This window comes from Candida pseudojiufengensis (genome assembly GCF_024610245.1).
Source record: "Candida pseudojiufengensis strain CBS 10847 chromosome Unknown scaffold6, whole genome shotgun sequence".
Classification (NCBI taxonomy): Eukaryota; Fungi; Ascomycota; class Pichiomycetes; order Serinales; family Debaryomycetaceae; genus Lodderomyces; species Lodderomyces pseudojiufengensis.
Window position 1 is genome coordinate 33,416 of NW_026261522.1, and position 26,258 is coordinate 59,673.

At 27.8% G+C, this 26,258-nt stretch overlaps 7 protein-coding genes across 7 annotated transcripts; 3 read left to right on the top strand and 4 right to left on the bottom strand. All coding sequences in view use genetic code 12, as the record gives it.

The window, feature by feature from the left end:
- Positions 1-1,901: 1,901 nt before the first annotated feature.
- Positions 1,902-8,129, top strand: KGF55_000119 (uncharacterized protein; the record flags this gene model as incomplete). The annotated part of the gene is made up of 1 exon (XM_051755769.1): positions 1,902-8,129. One exon carries the CDS (start codon positions 1,902-1,904, stop codon positions 8,127-8,129), a length of 6,228 nt encoding a protein of 2,075 aa, XP_051616857.1.
- Positions 8,130-8,232: 103 nt separating this feature from the next.
- On the bottom strand, positions 8,233-9,216 carry KGF55_000120 (uncharacterized protein; the record flags this gene model as incomplete). Its single annotated transcript, XM_051755780.1, has 1 exon — positions 8,233-9,216. The coding sequence occupies one exon, from the start codon at positions 9,214-9,216 to the stop codon at positions 8,233-8,235; it is 984 nt and encodes a 327-aa protein (XP_051616858.1).
- Positions 9,217-9,492: 276 nt separating this feature from the next.
- Positions 9,493-9,990, bottom strand: KGF55_000121 (uncharacterized protein; the record flags this gene model as incomplete). Its single annotated transcript, XM_051755790.1, has 1 exon — positions 9,493-9,990. The coding sequence occupies one exon, from the start codon at positions 9,988-9,990 to the stop codon at positions 9,493-9,495; it is 498 nt and encodes a 165-aa protein (XP_051616859.1).
- Positions 9,991-12,449: 2,459 nt separating this feature from the next.
- POT1 (acetyl-CoA C-acyltransferase) lies at positions 12,450-13,667 on the top strand (the record flags this gene model as incomplete). Its single annotated transcript, XM_051755801.1, has 1 exon — positions 12,450-13,667. One exon carries the CDS (start codon positions 12,450-12,452, stop codon positions 13,665-13,667), a length of 1,218 nt encoding a protein of 405 aa, XP_051616860.1.
- Positions 13,668-13,861: 194 nt separating this feature from the next.
- On the bottom strand, positions 13,862-16,516 carry REP1 (Rep1p; the record flags this gene model as incomplete). Its single annotated transcript, XM_051755812.1, has 1 exon — positions 13,862-16,516. One exon carries the CDS (start codon positions 16,514-16,516, stop codon positions 13,862-13,864), a length of 2,655 nt encoding a protein of 884 aa, XP_051616861.1.
- Positions 16,517-22,407: 5,891 nt separating this feature from the next.
- On the top strand, positions 22,408-24,048 carry MKC1 (mitogen-activated serine/threonine-protein kinase; the record flags this gene model as incomplete). The annotated part of the gene is made up of 1 exon (XM_051755823.1): positions 22,408-24,048. One exon carries the CDS (start codon positions 22,408-22,410, stop codon positions 24,046-24,048), a length of 1,641 nt encoding a protein of 546 aa, XP_051616862.1.
- A 65-nt stretch (positions 24,049-24,113) lies between these two features.
- On the bottom strand, positions 24,114-26,238 carry KGF55_000125 (uncharacterized protein; the record flags this gene model as incomplete). Its single annotated transcript, XM_051755834.1, has 2 exons — positions 24,114-24,140; positions 24,196-26,238. 2 exons carry the CDS (start codon positions 26,236-26,238, stop codon positions 24,114-24,116), a joined length of 2,070 nt encoding a protein of 689 aa, XP_051616863.1.
- Positions 26,239-26,258: the final 20 nt, after the last annotated feature.

Here is a 26,258-nt window from a genome sequence, read left to right on the forward strand (position 1 = left end):
GAAACGAGGGTAAGGATAAACTAGTACACATAAGCCTCGACTTCATAAAAACTTTTTTAGCCCAAATTATTTAAAGTTTTTTTTGGCATATCATTGAAAAACTTTATTATTATAGCATCACAGACGTCTTGATTCGAGCTGGACTCAACCATTTTCAAGAGCGAATGGAAATTAGGACTTTTGAGTTCATGATAATACTCTTGAATTTAATATTTGTTGCATAGAAGAAATAAAAAAGTGTAAATCATTTCATAAATTACTTGCATTTCTTATTGTATAAAATATTTGTATTAAACAAAAAGTTTTGTACTTCCAAACTCCATTGATTTGTGTTGTTTCATGGAAATATGTCACTTTGAGGTTAATTATAAAGCCCTTTAGCCAATTTTCCCTTATAGAACGTTCATGAGCTAAGGAAGTACTTATTACTTATTTCTTTGCAAATTTATCAACATATAAATGAATTGTATTTAATAATAGCGCATTCAATTTTTTAACCAGCTTCCGTTATTTAATTCGGGTTATCTTGAATTTAACCATAAACCTATTTGTTTGTTGATACAGTTTACCTAACCAATGCATTTGCATAATTCGAATTACTTTTAGGTTAACCGTAACCGTATGGCTTTCCAGTTGTTTTCAATTCCCCGAAAGGCATAGAATTTCTTTTTGTCTTGATGACCAGTATTTTTCAATTTTCAAGAAGTAATGCAATTTTCAAGAAGTAATACAAGTAAATGATTGAAAAAATAGTATACGAAAAGTATTTTGTTGAAGGTTATTACATCTACTCATACATTTTAAACTCATCATCTCCTCAATTGATCAATTTTTGCAAATTTAATTGGACTACCCTGAGTTTCAAGTTCCTTAAAATTTTTACCAAAAATGACCATTATAGAGACTTTTTTTGATCTACTATATTTAAAATGCAAACGTTCTTTAATCTGAAACTCATTTTCATATATTGTTTTCAACTAGTTTTGGTCCCTAGCTATATACCATCCTTGCAATTAATAGGACGAAAAGCAGACTTAAATTTTAAAAATCATTGATCACATGCTTTGACAAGTTAAGAATAAGAGTTTTCTGCGATACTTTGTAGATTCAAGGTTCTTAGTAGAACATCGAGTACAGCCTTCGTGGATAATTCTTGCCTAGAAGCAAAGTCATGAATAAAACCTGATTTTTATTATTTTTCAAATGTACACTTTCTTAAATATGCAAGTTTATTTAGTTGTTAAGTAATGCTAAAACTCATATCCGAAAAATATTTGGTACTTCTAGCCTAAAATCAAAGCTCAACTACGAAAAACTTCGATTTTGCACAAAGTTAATTCAAAGAAAATTATGTTTTGTAATCGTTTCTTAAACACTTTCAAAAAGCCCAAAAAGCCGTGTGAAAATATGAGATCTTTACAAATATTAGGTTGGCACACAAAGCTTTTTCATTTAGAAAGAAAATCATGAAATTTTCGAAACTTGAAACTAGGTTATTAATATTTCTTTTTTTTAAGGAATCATAATCTAAAATTTATACGAATGATAATTTCAAATCATAAAAAGTTTCTAAATTTAGAAGTTACATAAAATTTTTTAGAAAGATGTGAAATTAAGCGGTCCTTAACATATTTGTCGAATCGTATAACACTATTTCCATGTATCTATTATTCAGTGTTAAAATTGACGGTTTAAGACGGAAAATAATTTGAAACGTCAGATGTTTGACATAAATAATTTTATGACAAACCAATTATGCGACACACTACCATTTCGTTACAAATAATAAATTTGATACAATTAAACGATTTAAGATGTTTATGAGATCAATTACGGGGTTATTGCATCATCAATCATAAATCATCCAAAATATTAATGCTCAATAAGATCTTCAACTTATAATGAGTAGCAATTACACCTCACCATATAATAAATCCAAAAATATACGAGATAATCAACAAAGACTACCACAACGTAAACCACGACAGTTATATACTAGATCAATCAGGAATAATAATAATAATAATAATACATCAACAAATTCAATTCAAGAATACACATCAATTAATAATTCAAATTCAAATCACTCTTCTTCGAAAAATCAAATTCAATTCAAAGCAAAAGATGCAGAAGATGTAATTGATTGGATAGATGATTTAAAACAAAGATATCAAAATTTAAAATTTGAACATTCCAAAGAAATTAACTCATTAAAACAACAACAAAAATTAGAAATTGAAAATTTAAAAAATAAAAAGATTTTACAAAGGAAACATTTTGATGAAGAATTTAATAAATTAGGTGACTATTTGAAAGAAAAAGAACAAAATGAATCACGATTAATTGAAGAAAGAAAGATTGAAAATCTACGAAGACAACAAGAATATGAGAATATAGAAAATAACGATCAACGAGCGCATATTGGTGGAAAACGTTTACCTAAGTATAATGTGCAATATGATGATGATGAGGAAGAAGAAGATTTGGATAGCGAAGATGAAGAAGAGGAGGAAGAAGAAGAAGTTGAAGAGGATGAAGAAGTAGAAGATGGAGAGGAGAATGCGGATAATAATCAATACATAATACCAAATCGTCAAAACTATCAATATCCATCAGGTTTGTCTTACAATAATTATCCTTCACAATATGAAGATAAAGGTCAAAACGAAGACGAAGCAATTGAAATATTGTCTGGGTCTGAAGAAGAAGAGGATATTGAACAACAATATGACGAAGAAGAAGAATCTGAAGATGTTGAACAAGCATATGATGAAGAAGATGAAGCAATTACAAATAATGTATTTGATCAACAAAATTTAAATTATTTAAATCAAAATTATATGCAACCTTTAACTAATAATTCACATCAACATCATCATCATCAACAACATATTAATTATACCAAAATTGATCCTTATAGAAATGGCTATGGATTTATACAGAATGAAGCTGAAGAGGATTGGGATGAAGAAGATGAAGAAATGGATCATGATGAAGAAGTTGATGAAGCGGAGGAAGAAGCGGAAGAGGAATTAATTAATGAAGAAATAATTGAAACGAACACAGAGATCGTTAATTTACCGGTAGATGCTTCAGATAATGACAATTCAGAAGACAGTGTAGATATCGAAGCTGAAGATTTAGCATTAGACAGCTATGATGAATTTGAAGAAGAACCTGATAGTGAGGATAAAAAATTTATTGTCGATGACAATGAAGATAAGAATGAAAGTTTTGATCCAAACTTAGTGACTACTGAAAATGTGGATGAAGATGTTAATGATGATTTATTTTATGAAAACCAAGATCACAATCAACAAATCGAAATAAATCATGTATCATCAGACGCTGAAAGTTGGAGCGGAGTTGAAAGTGAATCCAATGATGAGGGAAATGTTAAAGCTATATCAGAAGATGACGTCGAAGAAATAAGTTCTGATCTTAGTGAAACTGATGAAAATGATGTTGAAGCTATTTCATCACCAGAACTTTCAGAAAAACCTTTAAATTTTGATTCACAAGTTGATGATTATGCTGATGAAGAAAAAGAAGATGATACTGATGAAAGACCTAAACCATCAACACATACTTTTAATACATTAATGCAATATGCTTCAAGTGCTTTAGGAGAAAGAAATATTCATAATTTTAAAGGAACTCATTCTCAATCAGGTTATATGGCAGATTCAGAAATTACTGATAATAATTTAGCTAAATATAGTTCAATCAAAGAAGAAGAAGATGAAGAAGAATTAAATTCAAATTCAGAATCTGACTCAAATTTTAATGAAAATAATTTTAGACCTGAAGATTTTGCACCATTACCAGATGCCTTTTATGCTCATGAATTAAGTGATCAAAAAATTAAAATTAATGATTTAGATGATAATAGATCTGATGCTTCTTTAGCTGATGAAAGTCAATTTGAATCTATGAAAAGTGATTATCATCATACAAATATAAGAGATATTCATTCATCAAATGTTGAAAATGATCCAATTGTAATAGAGGAGGATAGTGAAGAACTTAAAGATGATATAAAAAATGACTCGGCCCAAGAAGTTGAAGTAACTGAGGAATCAAACATTGCTGAATCTGCTGATGAAGAACCACCAATGCCTATTTTTAGAACAATTCAAGAGGAAGATCCTGAAGTTACTTTACAAAAGTTAAAAGAAACTGAAATAAAATATAATGTCAAAATCGAAGCTGTCGAGGATTTAGAGAGAAGCATAAGAGGATCATCTGAAGCACCAAATGATTTATCAAGTCAAGTGGTTGAAGAAGTACTTGAACCAATTCAAGTACCAGTATTGGATAGCTTAGGAAGTGAATCAGATGAGGTCACAATTAATGAAGAAACTACATCGATACAATCAGTGGAGGAAGAATTAAATGATGCTGAAGTAGAAGAAGGGACCGACACCAGTACTGAAAATCAAGTCAAATCTTCCCCAATACAAGAGGTAGCTGATGAAACGACCATCTTATCCAGTGATACTGATGTTGTTGATCATATAGATGAAGTTTTTCAGAACGAAGAAGTATATGACGTTGAATCATTGAGTGAGAACGTTGATGAAGATGGTGATACAGAAATGGAAGTCACTGAGCCACAAGAATTTGCGTCATCATCAAACATTGAAGTAGATACAATGGAAATAACCCCACCAGAGCTTGATACGTTAAATGAAGTTACTTATCCTGAACTTGACACATTAAATGATATTACCCCAATGACTAATACAGCTGAAGATACATCAAATATGGAAGTAGATGATACTAAACCAGTGAGTGTTGGAAACGAAACCACTCAAACTCATGATATATTGGAAGAGACTGAACATGCGTCTCTTCCAGAGAATGTCTCACCATCTTCTGGAACTAATGAAGAAGATCCTCATGACGTTGAATCGGTGGATAATACCACTGTCGAAGAAACATTAGAAGTTGAAGAAGTCACGCCGCCAGAATTAGATGCCATTGACGAGTCAGAACTTATAATTGATGCTTCAGAGGTGGACCGTATTAGTAATAATTCAATAGAGGAAATCTCAAACACAAGTGAATCACAACCTGGGACTACCGAAACATTCAATTTACATAAAAAATTATTAAACATATTTCCTAATGTTGGAATCTTCAAACATCAACTTGAACCATTCGTGGAAAGCTCAAAAGAAAAGATTACCTCAGTTGAAAAATCTGTATCAGACGCAACTAATTCACTAATAGATTCAGCTGAACAATTTGTTGAGAATATAAATGACGCAGATCAATTTCCCGTAGATGATCAGATGGAAGATGCCGAACCTATAGTAGAAAGTCAAGTAGAGGAAAAATTTGAAAAACTTAAGGACATATCGACACAAGTTGCTGATTATGTTGTTGATAAATCTCATGAATTAGCTACTATAAGTTCCGATTTAATGGAAGTAACTAAAAACCAATTGGAAGAAGGTTTGAGTAATGTGCATGACAAGTTATGTGAAACTAAAGAACAAACAAAAAATGAGTTTTCGGAGATTGTTGAAGATGTAAAAGATTCAGGATCAAAGAATTTAGATGCTGCAGAAAGTTTTGTAGAAAAACTTGAGATACCAGAGCGTGCTAAAGATGCAGCAATAGACGTTGATGAAAAGGTACGAAATTTTGCTAAGCAAGCAGATGATAAATTAAAAGAAGTTGATTTTGAAAAATCTGTTGAACAAACTAAAGAATCAGTTTCGGAAATCGTTGAAGCTGCAGAGGAGTTTGTAAGTGAAGAATCTAAAGCAGAAATTAGTCATAATGAGTTAGATGTCGATCAAAAGGTAAAAGATGTAGTTGAAGACAGTATTGAACGAGTGAAAGATATTGAAGTTGCATCATTAATCAATGTAGCTAAAGAGAAAGGTTCAACTATTATTGAAGCTGCTGAAGAATTTGTTGATAAAATGGATGCATTTGATGACAATGAAACTGAAGCTATTGATGTTGACGAAAAGATTAAAGATAAAGCAGAGGTTGTTTTAGATGAAATAAAAGAAATCGATGTGTCAGGTATTATTGATGAAACCAAAGATACAGGTGAAAAAATAGCTGAAGCTGTAAACGATTTTGCTGAAAGATTTAATCCGGATAATTCTAGCGATGTTGAAGGAATTGATGTTGATGGAAAAGTTAAAGAACTTGCTGAAAGTGTGGTTGAACGAGTAAAAGATATTGATGTGTCGAGTCATCTCGAAGAATCAAAGGAGATAGGTACCAACGTTTTAGAAGCAGCAGAAGAATTTGTAATCAAGATGGACGCATCAATGGAGCCAACTGTTCAAGGAATTGATGTTGATAAAAAATTAATTGAAAAGTCCAAAAATGCGTTTGATCATTTGAGAAAAATAAACGTCTCAGATTTATTAAATGTTGCAAAAGAAAAGATCAGTGTATTCAATAATGCTGCAGAAGATTTTGTTGAGAAAATGGATGCAATTGATAGTAGTGACGGTGAAGCTATTGATGTTGACAGTAAAGTCAAGGAGTTGGTAGAACACAAAATTGAACAAATTGAACAAATTGATTTTACTAGTGCAATTGATGAAGCAAAAGAAAGAGGCTCTAAAATATTGGAAGCGGCTGAAGGTTTTGTAGAAGAAATTGATGCTGACGGGAAATACAACGAGGAAGAGGAAGAGAAAACTGTCGATGTTGATAAAAAAGTTGAAGAGATCGCAGAAGATGTTTTGGAGAAGCTACAAGAAGTTGATTATTCAAAACTAACAGAGAATGCAGTAGAGTCAGGTACTAAAGTGATTAATGCAGCTGAAAAATTTGTTGAAAAAATTGACCCAACAGTTGAAACTGAAGAACCAACTGTAGATGTTGATTCAAAAATTATAGAAGCTACAAAACATGCAAGTGATGCGATTAAAGATGAGGCTACAAGTTTAGCTGAAGAAGCCCAAGTTTTAGGTTCTGAAATTTACCATACGGCTGAAAAATTTGTAGAGCAGGACGTCGAGTATGAAAGCAACCCAGATGACGAAATTGATGTTGATAAAAGAGTGACCATCGCTGTTCAAGACAAGGTACACGATTTTGAAGATAAGGTGTCTAATACTGTGGATGTGGTTAAAGAATCAGTTCCATCTTTCTTGCATAAAGTCGAAAACAAATCTAAAGAACTTGTCGATAATTCAATATCCATTTATAAAAATGTAATTCAAAACAGAGTATCAAGCATGAAAGACTACATTAAAGAAAATAAAATTCCAATTTCAAATGTTTTTCAACTTTCTAAATTTAAGCAATTTGTATCAAATAAAACTCCACATATATCATTCAATTTTAGTCATCAAACAAATGCAGAAAGAGATCAAACCGACTCTGATGAAAGTGATGACGATGATGACTATACTACAATAACAACTGAAATTTCCTACACTCGTCCATCAAAAAGAAGAAGAAGGAAGAGAAGAATGCTCAGATCTGGTATTGAAAAGTCAGAGATTGTTTCATTTGAGGAGATCACGGTAGATAAAATTGACGAGCCTATAGAACAAGTAAATGAAGACGATCATGAACTGCCTGAAACTCAGGAGGATTCTTTGGTGGTTAAAGAGGAGGAAGTAGTATTGGAATCATTAAATACTGAAGTTGATTCACCTGAATATGAAAAAATCGACGACCTTAATGAAAAAGTTAAAACTGAAGTAGAAGATATCAAACAAAACACACTTGAAATAAGACCAAAACTGGAAGATTTATCAACTGAAACATCTAATTCATCAAAAAAACGTAAAAGAACAAATAGAAGAAATGTTCTTGGATTAGATTTAGATGAAATAGCTCAATTTGAATCAAGAAGTTTAAGAAATGGTCATAAATATGGAAGTATTGATCAAAAGCTTTCTTCAAGACCAAATTATAATAAACATAATAATTTATCAAATGAAAGTATACCAATTTTAGATGATAAAGATTATCCTGCAACAAGAACAAGATCAAAATCTCCAATGAAAAGACTACTTGATGATGAAAGTAATGGTGAAAATGAAGATTCAAGTCCAATTAGAAAAATTAGAAAAATATCTGATCTGATTGCACCAGCTTATAGAACAGATGAAGATAGAGGTAGATCAAGAGAAAAATAAAACAATTTTTAGTTTAATCTATCTAATAAATATTTATGATGTGTAATGTATAATGTATAATGTAAATATAATTATGAGGAACCAAATATTTTGTATAACTCTTTCAAGCTAAATATTTCATACCTAATTCAAAAGTTCCGAAAAACACCATACTAGTAATAAAAGATCTTGCAACAGATATTCCTAAACCTCTATAAGAATTTTTTAAAAATTTTGGTTTTTTCTCGTTGTTATCATCTATAATTTTATTCATTGATATACCATGTTGTTGACTTAATATACTTTTTACAACATCATTTTGTATAATTGATTTTGCTGTATCTACTGGGAAAATTATAATCCAACTTATAACACCAGATAATCCACCAGCTAATAATATTGAAAATGGTGAAGATTGAGTACCACTAACTAATAATTTAACCAGTTCATAAAAACTATAATACATACCTGTAGATAAAGAATCTCTTATTAAATGTAATTTAAAACCAGAATATAAACCAGTTATACCCTTATATTTTATAATATTTTTCATTATTTGAATAGTTGATGAACCATTTAATTTTGCACCAACTTTATTACCAACTAATTTTTCTAATTGTGCATAAACTTTTATAAATTCAAAAGGACATGCAAATATTGAAACACATCCACCTGCAATTAAACCTGATATGAAACAAACTGGTAAATTTCTTATAAATGGATGTTCTTCTTTTATATTATGATAAATTGAATTATTAAATAAACTATTATATACATAAGGTTTTGAAAATGAATAAATTGATACACTTAGGGATTTTGAAAAAGATGTTGAAATTAATGGTGCCCAAACACCTCTATAAAACCCTCGTATTCCTTCTTTTGCTAATGTTTTTCTTATACAATCATAATAACTTGTAAATTCTTTATGAGTTTGCATTCGAACTTTTATTGTATCTAATGGAAATCCAACAAATGTTGAAACTAATGATGATCCATATGCTATAATACTTGATCGTAGATATAATAAATCTTTAGGAAATATATGAATTGCATTTTTATAGTCTATATCACCAGTAATGGCAGGTATGGTTTCTCCATTTCTATGCATTAAAACGTTTTGATATATACAAATAAAACTGTTTTTGATTATTGTTTGTTTTTGTTATCAATTGAATTTTATGTAGATCCGATATCTCTGATAAAGTATCGCGCAACAATACTTAAAAAATAATTACGATAGATACTACGATACTGTTAAACTTAATTCCGATGTATGCATGAAATAATGTAGAGTACAACATTCACTGATTAGAGTTAATTAAAGCCAATTAAAGTTGATTAATACCTCCTCAGAATCACGATTCTTCTGCTCTATTTTTATTTATTATGAAGTTTCTTTTTCAAATGAAAAAATTCCAATAAAAGGTTCTATATCATCTGGTCTACCTTCAGGACAAGGTCCTTTAAACACTAATGTAGGTATTTCTTCTTCTAAATTATCATCATTTTCAAACGCATTAGATACATTATTCTCAATTTTATTATTATTATTACCTTCTTTTGAATTATTATCTATAGTAATTTTTGTAAAATCTATTCTTAACATTCCTTCTTCATCTATAACAACATATGCTTTATATTTTTGATCAATTAAATCATTACTATTATTATAATGTATTAGCCCCTTAGTACTACCTGTTATTAATCCCATTGTTGATCCAATTCCCATTATATTTGCACCTCCAATTCTCATATATAATCCACTTAAACCAAATGGTGAACAATGTATTTCTAAATCACATTCATTTGCATATTGGAAAGTTACTTGTTGATCAGATATTAATGGATTTGATGATGATGATGATGATGCAACTGATGTCATCTTTATTGAAAAGTTATGTGGTATTTGAAATAATATATATTTGACAGCTGTTAATTTGTGATTCTTGCTTTCCTATGATTAGATCAAATTCATATCCAAGATGTGAGTTGTATTCCTTACTTCAAGTAATATTGTAAGTTAGATACTAAAAATTGATCAAAATTTCATGTATTTAATTCTATCTATGCTATAAATAAATAAATTTTCAAAATACGTAAGATCTCTAATAATTAAAGAACAAATTTACGAAGATAAACTATGAAACATTTTATTAAACTAATACGCAAAAATTTGATCAGAATTTTGCGCTTTTTCTTGCTTATAAGATGATTTTTATATTGTCATGTCAACAAGTACTTAAAGCCTATCTGGCTTACGAGGACTCGTAATTGTTAATCACAATGCTATGAGCTTCCTATTTCTGGAGTGATTGAATCCAAAAAAAGAGTAGCTTAACTTGAGAAAGTTAACATTGAATTCAAGTGCTGTAGAAAACGTGAATCAAGAAGAATCATGATTAAAGAAAGTAGTAAACCAGCAATAACAAATGGTATAGTCTAAAACGACGAAGTAACATTGGCTTGAAACTCTATTTTTCTTACAATAGAGCCAACAATACTGATACGAAATTTCAGTGAGCTATTAAAATTAGTATTGAAATAAACAAAGTTTTGAACATATCTCAAAATCAAATATCAGTGAAACAATCAAAAGTAACTATTTGATTCAATCAAAAGTTCCAATGATTTGAAGTAATTTTCAGTTCAGATGTGAACTTCTGCTCTCTAATAAGTGTAATCTTAGGCTTCTAATTATTTCATTGAAAGACCTTTAGAATCCAACGCAGTCAGTTTGAACAAAAGGAACATAGATATTTTATCTGAATAGACAAATTGTTTTGTTCTTTGTTCTTTTCTTCAAAACTGGGCAAAATTTTAAAAGTCATTCAATAAACCTAGCAAATATCTTGTTTTATGAAAAACATAATGAGTGTATGAAAATAATCCTCGGGATGACTCGAACTACTTAGTATTGTTCCTTTATATCTCTTTCCCAGCTAATTTGAAATCTTTTCCTAAACTTAAACCAATTGTTTTACTGGACTTAGGGATGATAAAAAGTTAACTCATGGGATTTAAATATATTTGTGATTCATTGATAAGATATCAAAACCACTTAAATGATATAAGACTCCATAATAATGATTGATTCAAGTCCGGTTGAGTATTTTAAACCGTATTTTTTAAAATGGTATAGCATATCCAAACATAGTTTGATGTTGTGATAACTCGGCTAACTTCAACACTTTATTGATCTGTATTTACCGACCTCCGTTGATGTTTGTTCATGATTGACTTAAATCTGTATTTGGCTCAATTCTAGTTTCAATATCTTCCCATGCTCATACTTAAATCCTTCATTCGAGGAGTGTTGCAACAAAAGCAAAACTCTTTTTCAGTAAGTGTTAAAGTAATGTCTATACAATACAAGACAATACAAGTAGATAAAATTTAAATTATCGGCCTTTAGAAAAAGAGTAAGAATCCGTTTGTTTTCTTTAATTACCGTTTGCCTTTAAATTATTTTTAACACCATAATACAGTTGGTAGCACTAAAAATCAGAAGCCTCGGTAAACTTTTTATAAGAATTATAGTAGTAAGTAGTAGCATTGAATTAACAAAAAATTGATTGTTACATAGAATATTAGCCATTTGCAAATACGGTTGCATAAATCCTACTAAGCTAGTCGTTTTGGTTGACTATACCGGTCGCTAGCCAATGATTAACTTCGTTGAAACCATTCAATCATTCTTATGTTGACTAATAAATTCTTTAGAAGTATGTTCTATTAATAGTGTAAATTGGTCAATTACTGATTCACTTTAAAACCGTTGTATTAAAACTTGGTAGTGTACAAAGTTACAGAAATATTTATTATGTGGGGAAAAAAAAAGGAAGAATATAAGTAATTCTGAACCGATGTAGATAGTGAATGATAACAACAAAACTGTTCGGGTAAAAGAACAAGTGTAGAGGTAATGACCAATAAGTCCATAATGTGAATGTATCTCTCGATGAAGGAAGTGTGTTGTACTATTGGCCCCCCTGAAATAAAAATTCATGTATGACTAGAACTTTCGTACGAATCATTCTTAAACCTCGCTTTAATTCTCTCTTTAATTTAGACAATCTTACATAAATTATTACATAATACAATAGTTAATTATTCACAAGCTTTTATCTACTCCATATTTCAAATTTTATTCTATTAAAATATAATATATCAACAATTTGCCATTTTTTTTTCAGTTATCTAACAGTTTTTTTTAATTCACATCAACTATCCACTTAACCATTATAAAGTATAATCACACTTAATTATATATTTATCAAATCGTCATATATATACATTTAACACTTACATATTCAAATATCATACATATATACATAATCAAAGATGGTAAACGGTCATATTAAAGGAAATAATAAAAAAGATATATTAGAAAAACATCCAGATGATGTAGTTATTGTTGCAGCATATAGAACAGCTATTGGTAAAGGTTTTAAAGGTTCATTTAAATCAGTTGGATCAGAATATATTTTAACTGAATTTTTAAAAGAATTTTTGGCTAAAACAAAAGTTGATCCAAATTTAATTGAAGATGTTGCTATGGGTAATGTTTTAAATCAAGCTATTGGTTCAACTGAACATAGAGGTGCTTGTTTAGCTGCTGGTATTCCTTATACTTCTGCTTTTATTGGTATAAATAGATTTTGTTCTTCAGGTTTAATGGCTATTTCAGATATTGCAAATAAAATTGCAGTTGGAGAAATTGATTGTGGTATTGGTGGAGGTATTGAATCAATGTCTCAATATTATAAATCTACTATTCCACAAATAGATCCTCATTTAGGTGAAGATGAAAAAGTTGCTTCATGTTTAATTCCAATGGGTATTACAAATGAAAATGTTGCAAATGAATATAATATTTCAAGAGAAAGACAAGATGAATTTAGTGCTAATTCTTATAATAAAGCTGAAAAAGCTATTTCATCTGGTGCTTTTAAAGATGAAATTTTACCAATTAAATCAATTATAAGAACTACTGATTCAAATGGTAATGTTACTGAAAAAGAAGTCATTGTTGATACTGATGAAGGTCCAAGAAAAGGTATAAATGCTGCTGGTTTAGGTAAATTACCACCTGCATTTGGAGGTACTACTACTGCTGGTAATGCTTCACAAATTAGTGATGGTGCAGCAGCTGTATTATTAATGAAAAGATCATTAGCTGAATCAAAAGGTTATCCAATAGTTGCTAAATATATTGCTGCTGTATCAGTTGGTGTACCACCAGAAATTATGGGTGTTGGTCCAGCATTTGCAATTCCTGAAGTATTAGCAAGAACTGGTTTAACAATTGATGATATTGATGTATTTGAAATTAATGAAGCATTTGCTGCTCAATGTCTTTATAGTGCAGAACAATGTAATGTTCCACAAGATAAATTAAATTTAAATGGTGGTGCTATTGCTTTAGGTCATCCTTTAGGAGTTACTGGTGCAAGACAATATGCTACTATTTTAAGATTATTAAAACAAGGACAAATTGGTTTAACTTCTATGTGTATTGGTACAGGTATGGGAGCTGCTTCAATTTTAGTTAAAGAATAGATTTTATAAGATAGGTTTTTATAATGTTTTTTTTTTGTCATAGGAAATGTAAATATATATTATATTAAAAATGTTACAAACTATATACTTAGTAAATCTAGCTCTATTTTTATTCATTTATTGAAGGGTATTACAGAAGATTATTATAAGTTAAAACTTAGCTATTTTAACAATTGAAAAAAGCAAGCAAACATTTATTTAAAATAAACATTTGAACTTTTTCTTTCAATTAAATTTGATTCTAAATTATTATTATTATTTTCGAATTCATCTTTTTCAATAGGATGATGAGCTCTATGAGGAAAATAAACAACATTAACTGGAGGTAAATAATAGTGCAGTGATATAGGAAAATATTTATAACCATCTATTGAATTTAAATCTATTGATGATAATGTTGTTGAAGTTGGATTTGTGTGATTTTGATTTATTGAATATGATGATGATGATGATAAATTTGTTGGATTTAGATTACCACTAGTATCATTTTCAAAAATTTTTGAATTTAAATCTATTATTGATTTTTTTTTATTTATTGAATCATCAATTGGTGAATTTTGATTTATTTCATTATTATTATTGAAACTTTTATTTCTTGATGAATTAAAATTATTATATGACATTCCATAATCATTTTGTTTGTCATTATTTGTTTTTGTAGTATAAGGAGATCCTTCATCATTTGAATCATTTTCAGCTAATCCTGAATCCATATCTTGATCATGATCATTATTATTATCATTATTGTCATGTTCATTATCATTATCATTATCATAACCACTCTCATGATCATTATGATCATGATCTTGGTGGTCATTTTCATTTTCTTCAAATCCATTATTATGATTATCATCATCTTTTAAATTTGATTCAGCAGCTAATTGAAAACTCTTTTTTGAATTAAATTGTCTACATTTAATTAATAAATCTTTTCTTTCAGCATAAAAACTTGGATTTCTACCTCTAACAATTATTGGTTCACTTATTAATTCAGTTAATAAAAATTCATTTGTATTATTACCATTATTGTTACTAGTAGAACCATTTTTATTGATCTCTGTTGGATCAATATCATCAATATAATCATCATAATAAATATCAGCAACAATACAACTTAATTTAATTTTTAAATGATAATAATTTTGAAAAGTTAAATTTCCATTATTTGGAGTTGCATTTTTAAATTGTAATTTTTTTATAATAAAATATTTATCCATTTCATTATTTTTAATAATTGATTCTGATTCATTATTTATAACTATTATATGTTCTTGTGATCCAATTGCTTGTGGTTGTATAATATCTTCTTTGGATTCATAATAATTAATTTTTTTATTATTTTCTTTATCTTTTTCTTTTTCAACATCTTTTGGTTCATTTCTTATAATTATGGGAACATTTTTTGAATTTGATATATTTGTTGTTGCTAATATTTCAATTTTAAAATATTTTATAACTCTAGTTGTTGTATAACCATATTCACTTGTTTGTAATTTTAATAATTTAAAATCTTTATTAATACCATTTAATTTCATATTTAATAATATTTGAATATAATTTCTTCTATAACATGAAACAACTTTTGGATCTTCAATTTGTGGATGATTTTCATGATTATTATATTTTAAAATTTTATTATTTTTTTGTAATTCATTTTTGGTAAATATATAATTATTATTATCAGTATCATTTGTAAAAAATCTACCATTAAAAAACCCATTAAAATCAACATTAATTTCATTATTATTATTATCAATTATTTTATAATCATTTATACTTGTAATACCAGATGGTGTAAAATCTAATAATTTCTTCATTTTAGTTGGTTTATAATCAATTTGAAAATCAAATATTTGTTTACTATCTCTTTTTCTTCCCTTGGGTTTTTTCTTTTTGATATCCTCTTGAAGTTGTGGAGATTGAGATCGTTTGGAATTTGAATTGTGTTGGGTATTTTGTTGTAGTTGTTGGAATTGATGTTGTTGCTGCTGCTGCTGCTGCTGTCTTTGTTGTATTTGTTGTTGTTGCTGCTGCTGCTGTCTATATTGTAATTGTTGAATTTGTTGCTGCTGACTTTGTAGTGGTGGTTGTGATTGTTGTGGTTGTAAATGTAATTGTTGTTGATCAAATTGGTAAGGTATTTGTGATTGTGAATTAAGCCATTCTGATTCATAATCTTCATAATTTCTTTGATTATAATTCATTTGTTGTGGAAATGGTGAAGGTGAATGTAGTAATAAATTATTTCCATCTGGATTGAATTGAGGTTGTAGTAATTGTTGTTGTTGTTGTTGCTGTTGTGATTGCTGTAGTGGCTGTTGTTGTAATTGTTGCTGAGATTGTTGTTGACCAGGTATCAGTTGTGAATATAATTGTTGATAAATGGGATTATGAAAATTTGAATAATGTTGAATCATATTCATATTTGATGGATCAAATTGCATATATTGAGCATAATGACTAGAATGACTAAAAGGTTGTTCTGGTTCATCATTTATAGGTTTATTTATAAAATTATTACTATTTAAAAAATCTTGATAACTTGTTGATATTGGTAAATTTATTGAATCATTATCATTTGATAACATTTCATTTTTTGATAAATCTGATCTTTCTCCTGATTTATCCTGTTGTTGTTGTTGTTGATTATTTGTTCCAAGTGAATTATTAAAATTTATATCTATACCATTTGGATCATCATTGGCCTTGTTTGGTGATGTTGATGTTGTATTTGTATTTGTAGTTGAATTTAAGTTTGTATTTGAATTTTGTTGTAAATTTTGTAATGTTTCTGGTAAAAATAGGGAAGCTAAATCTTCAGTTCTATCCCCCTTACTTCCTGAACTCATAATTGCATAGTTCTTTGTTGGTTGTATTGTAGACTCTTCAATTAAACGCGTAAATCTATGATATTAATCTTCAATTGAGATCTTAATAATGATTTTGAGTTATCAATAAATAAATACAAATTTATATTTTTGTTTTTTTTTGTCTGTGTTTTGTCTCTCTCGTACTTTTTCTAAAACTTTGGGTGAAAAAGTTGGGGAAGATTATTGAATGAATGTAGTTGAACGAAACTAGTCTAAGTAATCAATTGATCGTCTCTGAACGTGCCAACTGATTGTTTGTATATAAATGACTTTGAACTAGTTTATTTTATTGGATGTATTTGTTCTAAAAAACTTGTAGTTAAATCAGAAAGTATGAAACAAATACAAATAAAATATTTGAAATTAGTGAAACACAAATTTTTAAAAATGTGACCAAAGCGCTTATATTTATAATCTTTAATCTTTGAATTGATATTTAAATAAATAAATACGTTATTGTTATATGCTTTATTTTAAAATAATTATAAAGTAATCCTGAATTTAATAACTTTAAAAAATTACCACTTAAATGTAATCTTTTTCTTAATCCCCTGTTTAATTAATATATAGTGGTATGAAAAAATGTGTAATTGTAAAAAGTTTATTAGATTGATAACAGAAAAGAAAATGAGTAATTGATAATGAAAAAAAAAGTCAGATTAAACTTTTTTTAAAGTGTGTTGTTGTTAATTTGAAGTTGAATGATACACTTCTTTCCTTTCTTTTTTGATTTTTCTTTGAAATAAGTTCTAGGGGGGTTAATAACTTTAAATAAAAAATTTATTTATCAACTTAAATTAAATATGAAATTATACAATTAACTTATAGAGAAATTGTCGAAATTTTTGTGAATATTATATAAGGGAAGACGTTCGGTCCCAATTCCAGATGTATTTACTTAGGCTAAGTCTTTCATGTTTTAGATTCAAAATCAGGTTATAAATTTTAATAGTCAACAAAATTTCAATACTAATAATAATACAGACAATCTAAAACCTTGGCTAATAATAATTTAACTTTGATTATTATTTTTTAGTTAATGAAATATTTTTAAGTTTAAAAAGTTTAAAGTTTGGTTCAAATATTGATTATAATATTTCTTATAGAATTATAAATGGCTTCGATAAACATATGACTTATGTATCATGTTTAGCCAGAGCTTACTGTATGGTATATTGATTAAATAGACTATATTAATGTCGATGTGGCTGAAAAAAGGAGCATATTTAAACTTGTAGAAATTCCAATTTGTTTTTAGTTTACTGTTTCAGATCTAAAATTGGGGAACACAAATTTAAATAAATTTTTAGGGATGAAATTGTATCACAATACGTTCAGATTATTCATTTGTGTAATTTTAACTCATCAACCTCTTTATACTATTACTGAGCTTATTAACTTGGTTAAGTAATTTCAGTGGAATGTACTAAAACAAATTTTAGTTAAAATCTGGGTAATTGTATGTCAGTTGGGTTAAATATCATTCAATTATATAGTCTATGTTTATAATTCAAAAATTCATAAGAGCCAGTTGTTAATTACGGATATGTACTTTTGAAAATTAAGGTTTTGTCATTGTACATTACTACTCTATGATATTTGTATGATAATCTACTTTTCCAATTTAATCATCAACTTAGATTACGAACTGTGTCACTTCATTATTAGAAACACAAGCAGATGATCGATCATCCTAGATCATTCAATTAAAATTGTTGAGAATCATCTTGCTAAAGGCGGTTCTTGAAACAAGAATATTATTATATAACTATTAGTCTTCGAACCATGTTATTCCGAACAATTATTATAAGTAATTTGACACACCAAAAAATAATGAATGACAAAATTATTATAACTCTAAAACAACAAGAAAGCAAATACGGTATATATTATTAAGATAAAGTTTATAGATTTATCTGTCAAATTTATTATATAAAAAAAAAGGTTTGATATTGGGATTAAGGAAATTTGAATAAGCTCCAAAGTTTAAATATATGGAAAGTTAATCAATTTAAACTTTTCTTGTGCCATTAATATGTTTTATAAACTTTTAAATTAAATTGCGAGTTTAGTTTAAATTATAGTAAAATTTCAAACTAAAATCAATGAAATAGATAGCGAGTTTAGTCAAAAAAATGTAGGGTTTGTTTTGATGCGAGAACTTAACTAAAGTCACAGATCGTACAAAGTAAAGCAGGATAATCGGTCTTGGTTGAAATGAAATCGCCTTAAATGAAGAAAATCTGATATAATTGATTAATAATAAATACAACGCAAGGCTTTTTCTTCTAATCTTCATTGTCTTATGAATATCCATAAAGTTGTTTATCAATTGTAACCTCATGGTATTACCATGCAAGAGAGTAAAATTATCATGAATAATATATTGTTATTTTGATGAAGTAGACCAAATAAAAGTGAGACAAAAGAAGGTTATATCATACTGCAAAATTACTTAATTTGTATATCAGTGTTCAAGTTACATTTATTGATAAAGCAAGCAAAGGCATAACTTGCAAAAAAGACATACTTATCTGTTTACGAGTACTCAGTTGAAATGATTGTTATCTATTGGTCATCCATAAGCTTTATATACCATGACCTATCAAGTCGATTATTGATATCAGTTTTTTATGTTGAAATTATTATATTTTTCTTCAGATACGAGAGATCTTTCACTTGCATAAAATCGCAGATCTAACTTTTTTTTAATTTAATTAATTATTTTCTTTACTCTGAGCTATTGGAATTAAACACTTCTAATGACACAACAAACTCGATTTTCTCGGAGGAGCTTGTCATAGATTATGGTTCTAATTGCATAGGGGTACAAACCAGTCAAAGCAATCGGGTATGAATCGGCATTGACTGGGTACTCTAAATCAACTAAAACTAAAACAAAATTTACGAAATCCTTTATTTTGAACTAAAAATTTAATCTAAAAAAGTTTGATTTAGTTTAAAACCTCACTCTTACTCTTACTAGTAAAAATTCTACAAACTCTAATTTTTCTTTCGCTACTTCTTGACGAATAGAGCAATCTAAATTTGTACTAATTTGAGGAGAGGCAAATGAATGAAGAATTTTTTAAACGTATGGCTTATTCAAAGAATAATTTACCGGATTAGATCAAGAATCCAATATTATATTTTTGAAGATTATAATATTCTATCAAGGCGTAAAACTAATATTATCATAACCGACAACATAATTCATCCGCCTTTTCCTATCATTTCTGCTAGATCTTGAACTTGATAATTTACGAACTTTGGATGATCAAAATTATACAATCAACTGCAAATACAAATCAGATCTCAATTTTTTGGTGATAAGAAAAAGTTAAAAGTTAACTTTATACTTTCAATAAAGCTTTTTTGAATCTTTTAAAGTTTTAGATAATAATCGGCTAAATCTACATATACGTTCTACAAAAAGTTTAAGCTTATAGTTGTAAGCTAATTAACCCTCATCAATTAATTTGAATCTTATATACTTCTGAATTGAACTAAATTTGCTGATCTTCTTCTATTTAGTTCTGAAACAGGATTTGGTAGATACGACGATCGTTACGAGATCTTAGATTTGTACTTACTGCATTTGCACTAGCTAGCAAAAAAATTTCAATTGCTAGCACGAAACGTATTGACTTCATGTTTTTTAATCCTTCATACAAAATCTTCAATCCCCTCACCCCCTTTTGTAAAACTTTTAAGGTTTGCACAATTGTTAAATTAAACTTTGAGCAATTGATTAACTAATTTTGAGCTTTAAATGGTGATTATTGCTTTTGTTATCATCAATTCACTACCACGTCCTATCTTTCTGCTTCTGATTTTGTTAGTGATATCTTTTTTTTATATTTTGTTTCAATGTCGTTATAACCGCTTTGCAGTACAACATGGTTATATTTTCAAAAGTTGTACATACTCAAACATGACTAGGATTGACTTTATTTAAAAGTGTTCAGTTCTACATTTCCGGTTCTACTTGCATTAAAACCCAGTTGCTCGAGGAATAATCGCCAATTTTTGATGGTTTTGAGAATTGAAAGTAAGATTTGTTCTCTTACAGTACAGTGACGATCTAAGCTGAAAAAAAAAAAAAGATTTCATAATATACGAGATCTCAGATCTGAAACATAGATTGCAAAACGATCAATAAAATCTCATTCAGATTTCAAAATGACATATGTGGCTACAAAATATATTTATCAAAAAGCTTTTATATAACTCTGCACATTTCCGGGAGATTAAGCTTTGTATATGATTATAACTTTATCACTAAATATTATTGAGCTAAATTTTAACTTTATTGAAGTTATAAACTTAAATACACTTTATTCTTATTCAAAAAATTAACCTCATCCCTTGCATGAACTAGTGGGTACGAAAAAAAAAGTTTAAAAAGCGACCTTATAAATCCTATGATAGTGAATCAAATTTCCATAAGTTGTTGTTATCAAAAACTCAAAATTTTCAACTTTCCATCCATTCAAATCAATAATACAACCGTATTTGTTACATTGGTTCGGAATTCTGACCTACCTATTGTATATTTTGAGATAAACTATTAGAGATGTTTCCGCAGTGGCTAGTTGATTAGATCTGATATCTGTTAGGCTTAGGCCCCAGCTGAAGATTTTGAACTATGTAATGGAAGTCAAACTATGTGAAGCTACGACTCAAAAAAAATTTAACAAGGCTATGATCGGCTTTTCAGAGTCACACTATTCTAAAACCAATTCACTGATTCATATCTTTCAATATATGATCTTTCAATATATGAAGATCTACTCCAATAAATTCCTGAGCTTTTCAGAAAATGTAGCCAGGTACATATAAGAAGAAGCAGAAATATTAATAAATTTATTGATATTTGACCCTGATTATTGAAACAATTATAATTCAGAAATCAATGTATGGATTTAGGTACTAAAAAATGATGATACGGCATTATCAATAATTTCGGAGAAAAATTATTATAATATGTACGTAATAAAAATTTGGCAGAGAACAAAAATGTGGAATATCTTATGTGTTATGATTTTTAATAATATTTACATGATAGATTAGATCAGATCAGATCATTAGCGAATTAATAATCAAGAGAAGTCCATAATGGAATCAATTAGATAATACTTTATCCGTTCCTATTGTGTTTCCTTATTTTGTTATTGTAGATAAGTACATATGAGATTAAACTGAAACACGGAATTGAAGAAGGAAAAACTCATGGAAGGTAAAAAACGTCAATGCAATATTACTAGTATTTTTCTTTATATCAATACTGAGGTCTAATCAAGCTTGTAAGATCAAAACTAGACAGAGAAGACCCAAACCACTAGTATAAGAGCATGTATGATTTCATTGAATATTCGAGGTTGATTGTACTTTTGGTTTATCAATATGCGGATTTGATTTATCGCCTCATGATAAAGTGTTTTTTTGATCTTTACCTTTAATTTAACAAACCAAATAATGCAGCTATTGGTTAGGCATTCTTTTTGTTTTCTAAATTTTATCTTGTCCTTCTTTGTTTGTTTTGTTTATGATGTTATTTTGATTTTCTATTTTTATCTTTTTGTATAACGTTCTGTTTTTGTCTTTTTTTCTCTTTGTCTCTTTATTTAATGAGATCATTTAGTCAGAGAAACTGAATCAAATATCTATACGGATTAATTATTATATTCACTATACGACCAAAAACCTATAGATCTAATCCCTAGCAAACAAATTATTAAGCTAACCAACCTATTCATATATACCACCTGCATCAACTTCAACTATTCATCTATACACTTAATTTTGCATTATTCATTTCACATATTTATTGTTTTATTATTTCAACTTATTCAATTACAAATATTCATATGAGTCAACAAGAAGAAAATAATCTATATTATGGTAGAACAGTTAATAAAGTTTATAATCAAGAATTTATAATAGATAAACGATTCAAAGTAATAAAAGAATTAGGTCATGGAGCATATGGAATTGTATGTTCTGCAAAATATGATGATGGAAATACAAATACAACAAATAATCTAGATAATAATAATAACACAGATTCAAATTTATCATCATCTGCTGATGGATCATATGTAGCCATTAAAAAAATAACAAACATCTTTAACAAGAAAATACTATGTAAAAGAGCATTAAGAGAAATTAAATTATTACAATTTTTTAGAGGTCATAAAAATATAACATGTCTTTATGATTTAGATATAATCCCCAATCCATTAAGTGGAGAATTTAATGAAATTTATCTTTATGAAGAATTAATGGAATGTGATATGCATCAAATTATAAGATCTGGTCAACCATTAACTGATCTGCATTATCAATCATTTATTTATCAAATTTTATGTGGTTTAAAATATATTCATTCTGCTGATGTATTACATAGAGATTTAAAACCTGGGAATTTATTAGTTAATGCAGATTGTGAATTAAAAATTTGTGATTTTGGTTTAGCAAGAGGATTTTCTGAAGATTTTGAACAAAATCAAGGTTTTATGACTGAATATGTTGCAACTAGATGGTATAGAGCTCCTGAAATTATGTTAAGTTTTACTAATTATACAAAAGCAATTGATGTATGGTCAGTTGGTTGTATATTAGCTGAATTATTAGGTGGGAAACCAATTTTCAGAGGTAAAGATTATGTTGATCAATTAAATCAAATTTTATTAATATTAGGTACACCTTCTGAAGATACATTAAGTAAAATTGGTTCAACAAGAGCTCAAAATTATGTTAGATCATTACCATTTATGAAAAAAATAAAATTTGAAAATTTATTTCCTCAAGCAAATCCATTAGCAATTGATTTATTAGAAAAAATGTTAACATTAGATCCAAATGAAAGAATTAGTGTTTCAGAAGCATTAAATCATAAGTATTTAGAAGTATGGCATGATCCAAGAGATGAACCAGAATGTCAAATTAAATTTGATTTTAAAACTTTTGAACAATTTGAAGAATTTCAAGATATGAAACTGTTAATTATAGAAGAAGTTAAAAATTTTAGAGAATTTGTTAGAAAACCTATTGAAGAACAACAACAAATTCAATTACAAATGCAAATTCAACAACGTGCAAAACAAGAACAAGAAAATCAACAACAAGAATATCATCATCAACAAGAAAATCAACTCCAACAACATCAACAACAACATCAACAACAACATCAACAACACCAACAACAACATCAACAACACCAATATCAAGAATTTAGAAATAAAGATATAATAGATATAACATCAAGAATAAATAATCAAAGAGAAGAAGATTATCCAAAACCTCAAGAATTAAATGAATTTTCATATTCAAATATTGAACAAAATTATCAACAACAAGAACAACAACAACAACAACAACAACATACAAAGTTAATAAATGATACAGAATTTCAAAATTCTTCATTAGGTCAAGATTATTATAGATTAGAAGAAGAATTAGGATTTGGATTAGATGGAAATATTTTTGAAAATTTTCAAACAAATTAATTAAGGAGCTATATTATATTTAAAAATATCACCATTTTTACAAAAACACCAAAATGAATCTTTATTTAAAATAAAATTATCAATTTTTCCATCTGGTATAATACATGATAAATCAATAGTTACTAATGGTATTGAAATAGATGGAACATATTTATCATTTATAATTGGTGAAATTATTGTACCATATTGTCCAAATTTTTTTTGTAAATCTTTTTTATTTCTAATATCTAATAATTGTTTATATAATGCAATTACATTATCAACTTGATTTCCACCAACAGTGTTTTGCTTTGTATTTTCATCATCTTGTAAAACACTATTTAGATTAATATTTTTAGTAGATAATAAATTAGTTAATGAAGGATTTTTAAATATTGGATCTTCTGATTTTGTTCTTTTATGTAATGATGATCTTGTATGAGGTAAAGGACTTGGGCTATGAGTTATTATAGGTATACTATTTTTTTTTTCATGTATTGATTTTCTACCTTCTCTAGGTCTCAGATGCAGATGATGATAATGATGATGTTGATGTGTTTGAGTTATAGGTTTTTTAACTTTCGGTATAGCTTTATAATCAAATTCCCATACAAATATTTTACCATCTGATCCACAACTTATCAATCTATACATTGATGAAGTATCATCATTATCTTTTAAAAATTGTATAGATTTAACCATATTTGTATGTCCTTTAAAACGACAAACAATTTGAATTGATTTTATTATGGGAGGATATTTTATTTCTTGATTTTCAGAAGTTGATGTAATACTATTTATAGTTCCACTTCTTGATCTACTATTTTGTCTTTTTAATAATCCATTAGCATTATAATAAGTCATTTTAAAAACTTCAATTAAATCTCCTTTTCCAACAATACTAAAAAATTTAAAATCAGGACTAAATTTTAAATCTGATATTCCACTATTAAAATAATTTGAAATTATATCAGTAACAATACTATTTGTATCATTTTTTGTAAAAGTAAACATTAAATCAATAAATTTTATAAATCCATCTGAAGATGCAATAGCTAATAATTGAGGTTGTAAATCTGTAATTTGATTTGATTTTTCAATTGACATAGTTGAAGTTATAGAAGTTATTGGTTTATGACTTAATTTAAAATGACCAATAATTTGATTTTTTGAAGTTGTTGCAAATGGACTTAAATCAAATTTTTTAAAAAATGTAACAAATTCATCTTTATCTTCAACTGTTTTTTTATAAGGAGATGCTTCTCCAGTAGGATTTATAATAGCCACTTCTCCATTTGAAAACCCAGCAACGATTAAATATTCGTAAAGATTATGTTGCATAATATGTAAAGATGATACACCTATAATTTCTAAAGATTCTTCTCGTATATTTGAATTGAAATTGATGTTTTTGATCTTCATATTTTTAGGCTTTATGATGGATATAACCCCAGAATGAAATCCAAGTACTATAATGAGTTCGTTATTTAAAGTGAAAGTAATTAGTGAAGTGATGATTGCAGAATGATCAAATTGAATTCTTAGTATAGGTTTTTCTATTAAATTTGTTGTTTGAGGCTCATTTCGTTCTATAGTGTTTGTGAATTCAAATGTTTCAGACAATCCAATTATATTCAAAACATTAACATTTGAAGAAACTAGTAGCTTAGTATATGAATCAAAATTATCATTAGTTTCCCAACCAGATACTTCATCTTGTATATTTAAATAATCATCTTCATTAATCAATAATTTCTCCAAATTTAATACAATTTTAAAAGGATTCTTCAGTTTAAATTCAGGTTTTAATTCAATAATAGTAGTCAATGCTCCAGGATTTAAACTTGGATTTCTAAAAGGATCTTGTATTAAAGGATTTACATTTGCTCCAATATGTAAATTACCTTCTTGAGCTCTTTCAATCAGTTTTATTTTATTATTAAAATCTGATACAATATGTCTTGGTAATGAAACATAACTAGTTGATTCATAAGGTCCCATTGGTGGTCTTGCTATATTTAAATATCTATCTTCTAATACTAATTTTTTAATTGTTTTACCATTTAGTATAGGCCATGATATTTCTTTAGTTTGTTGAGGTATATTATTCGGTAAATTGTAGAATGTATTATCACCTAATTCATTGTAGGTTGGACACACTGAATTTAAATATATTGATGCATTAGAGGTTGGTGTATTAATTTGAGACATATTTGGTTGAACAAGTACAT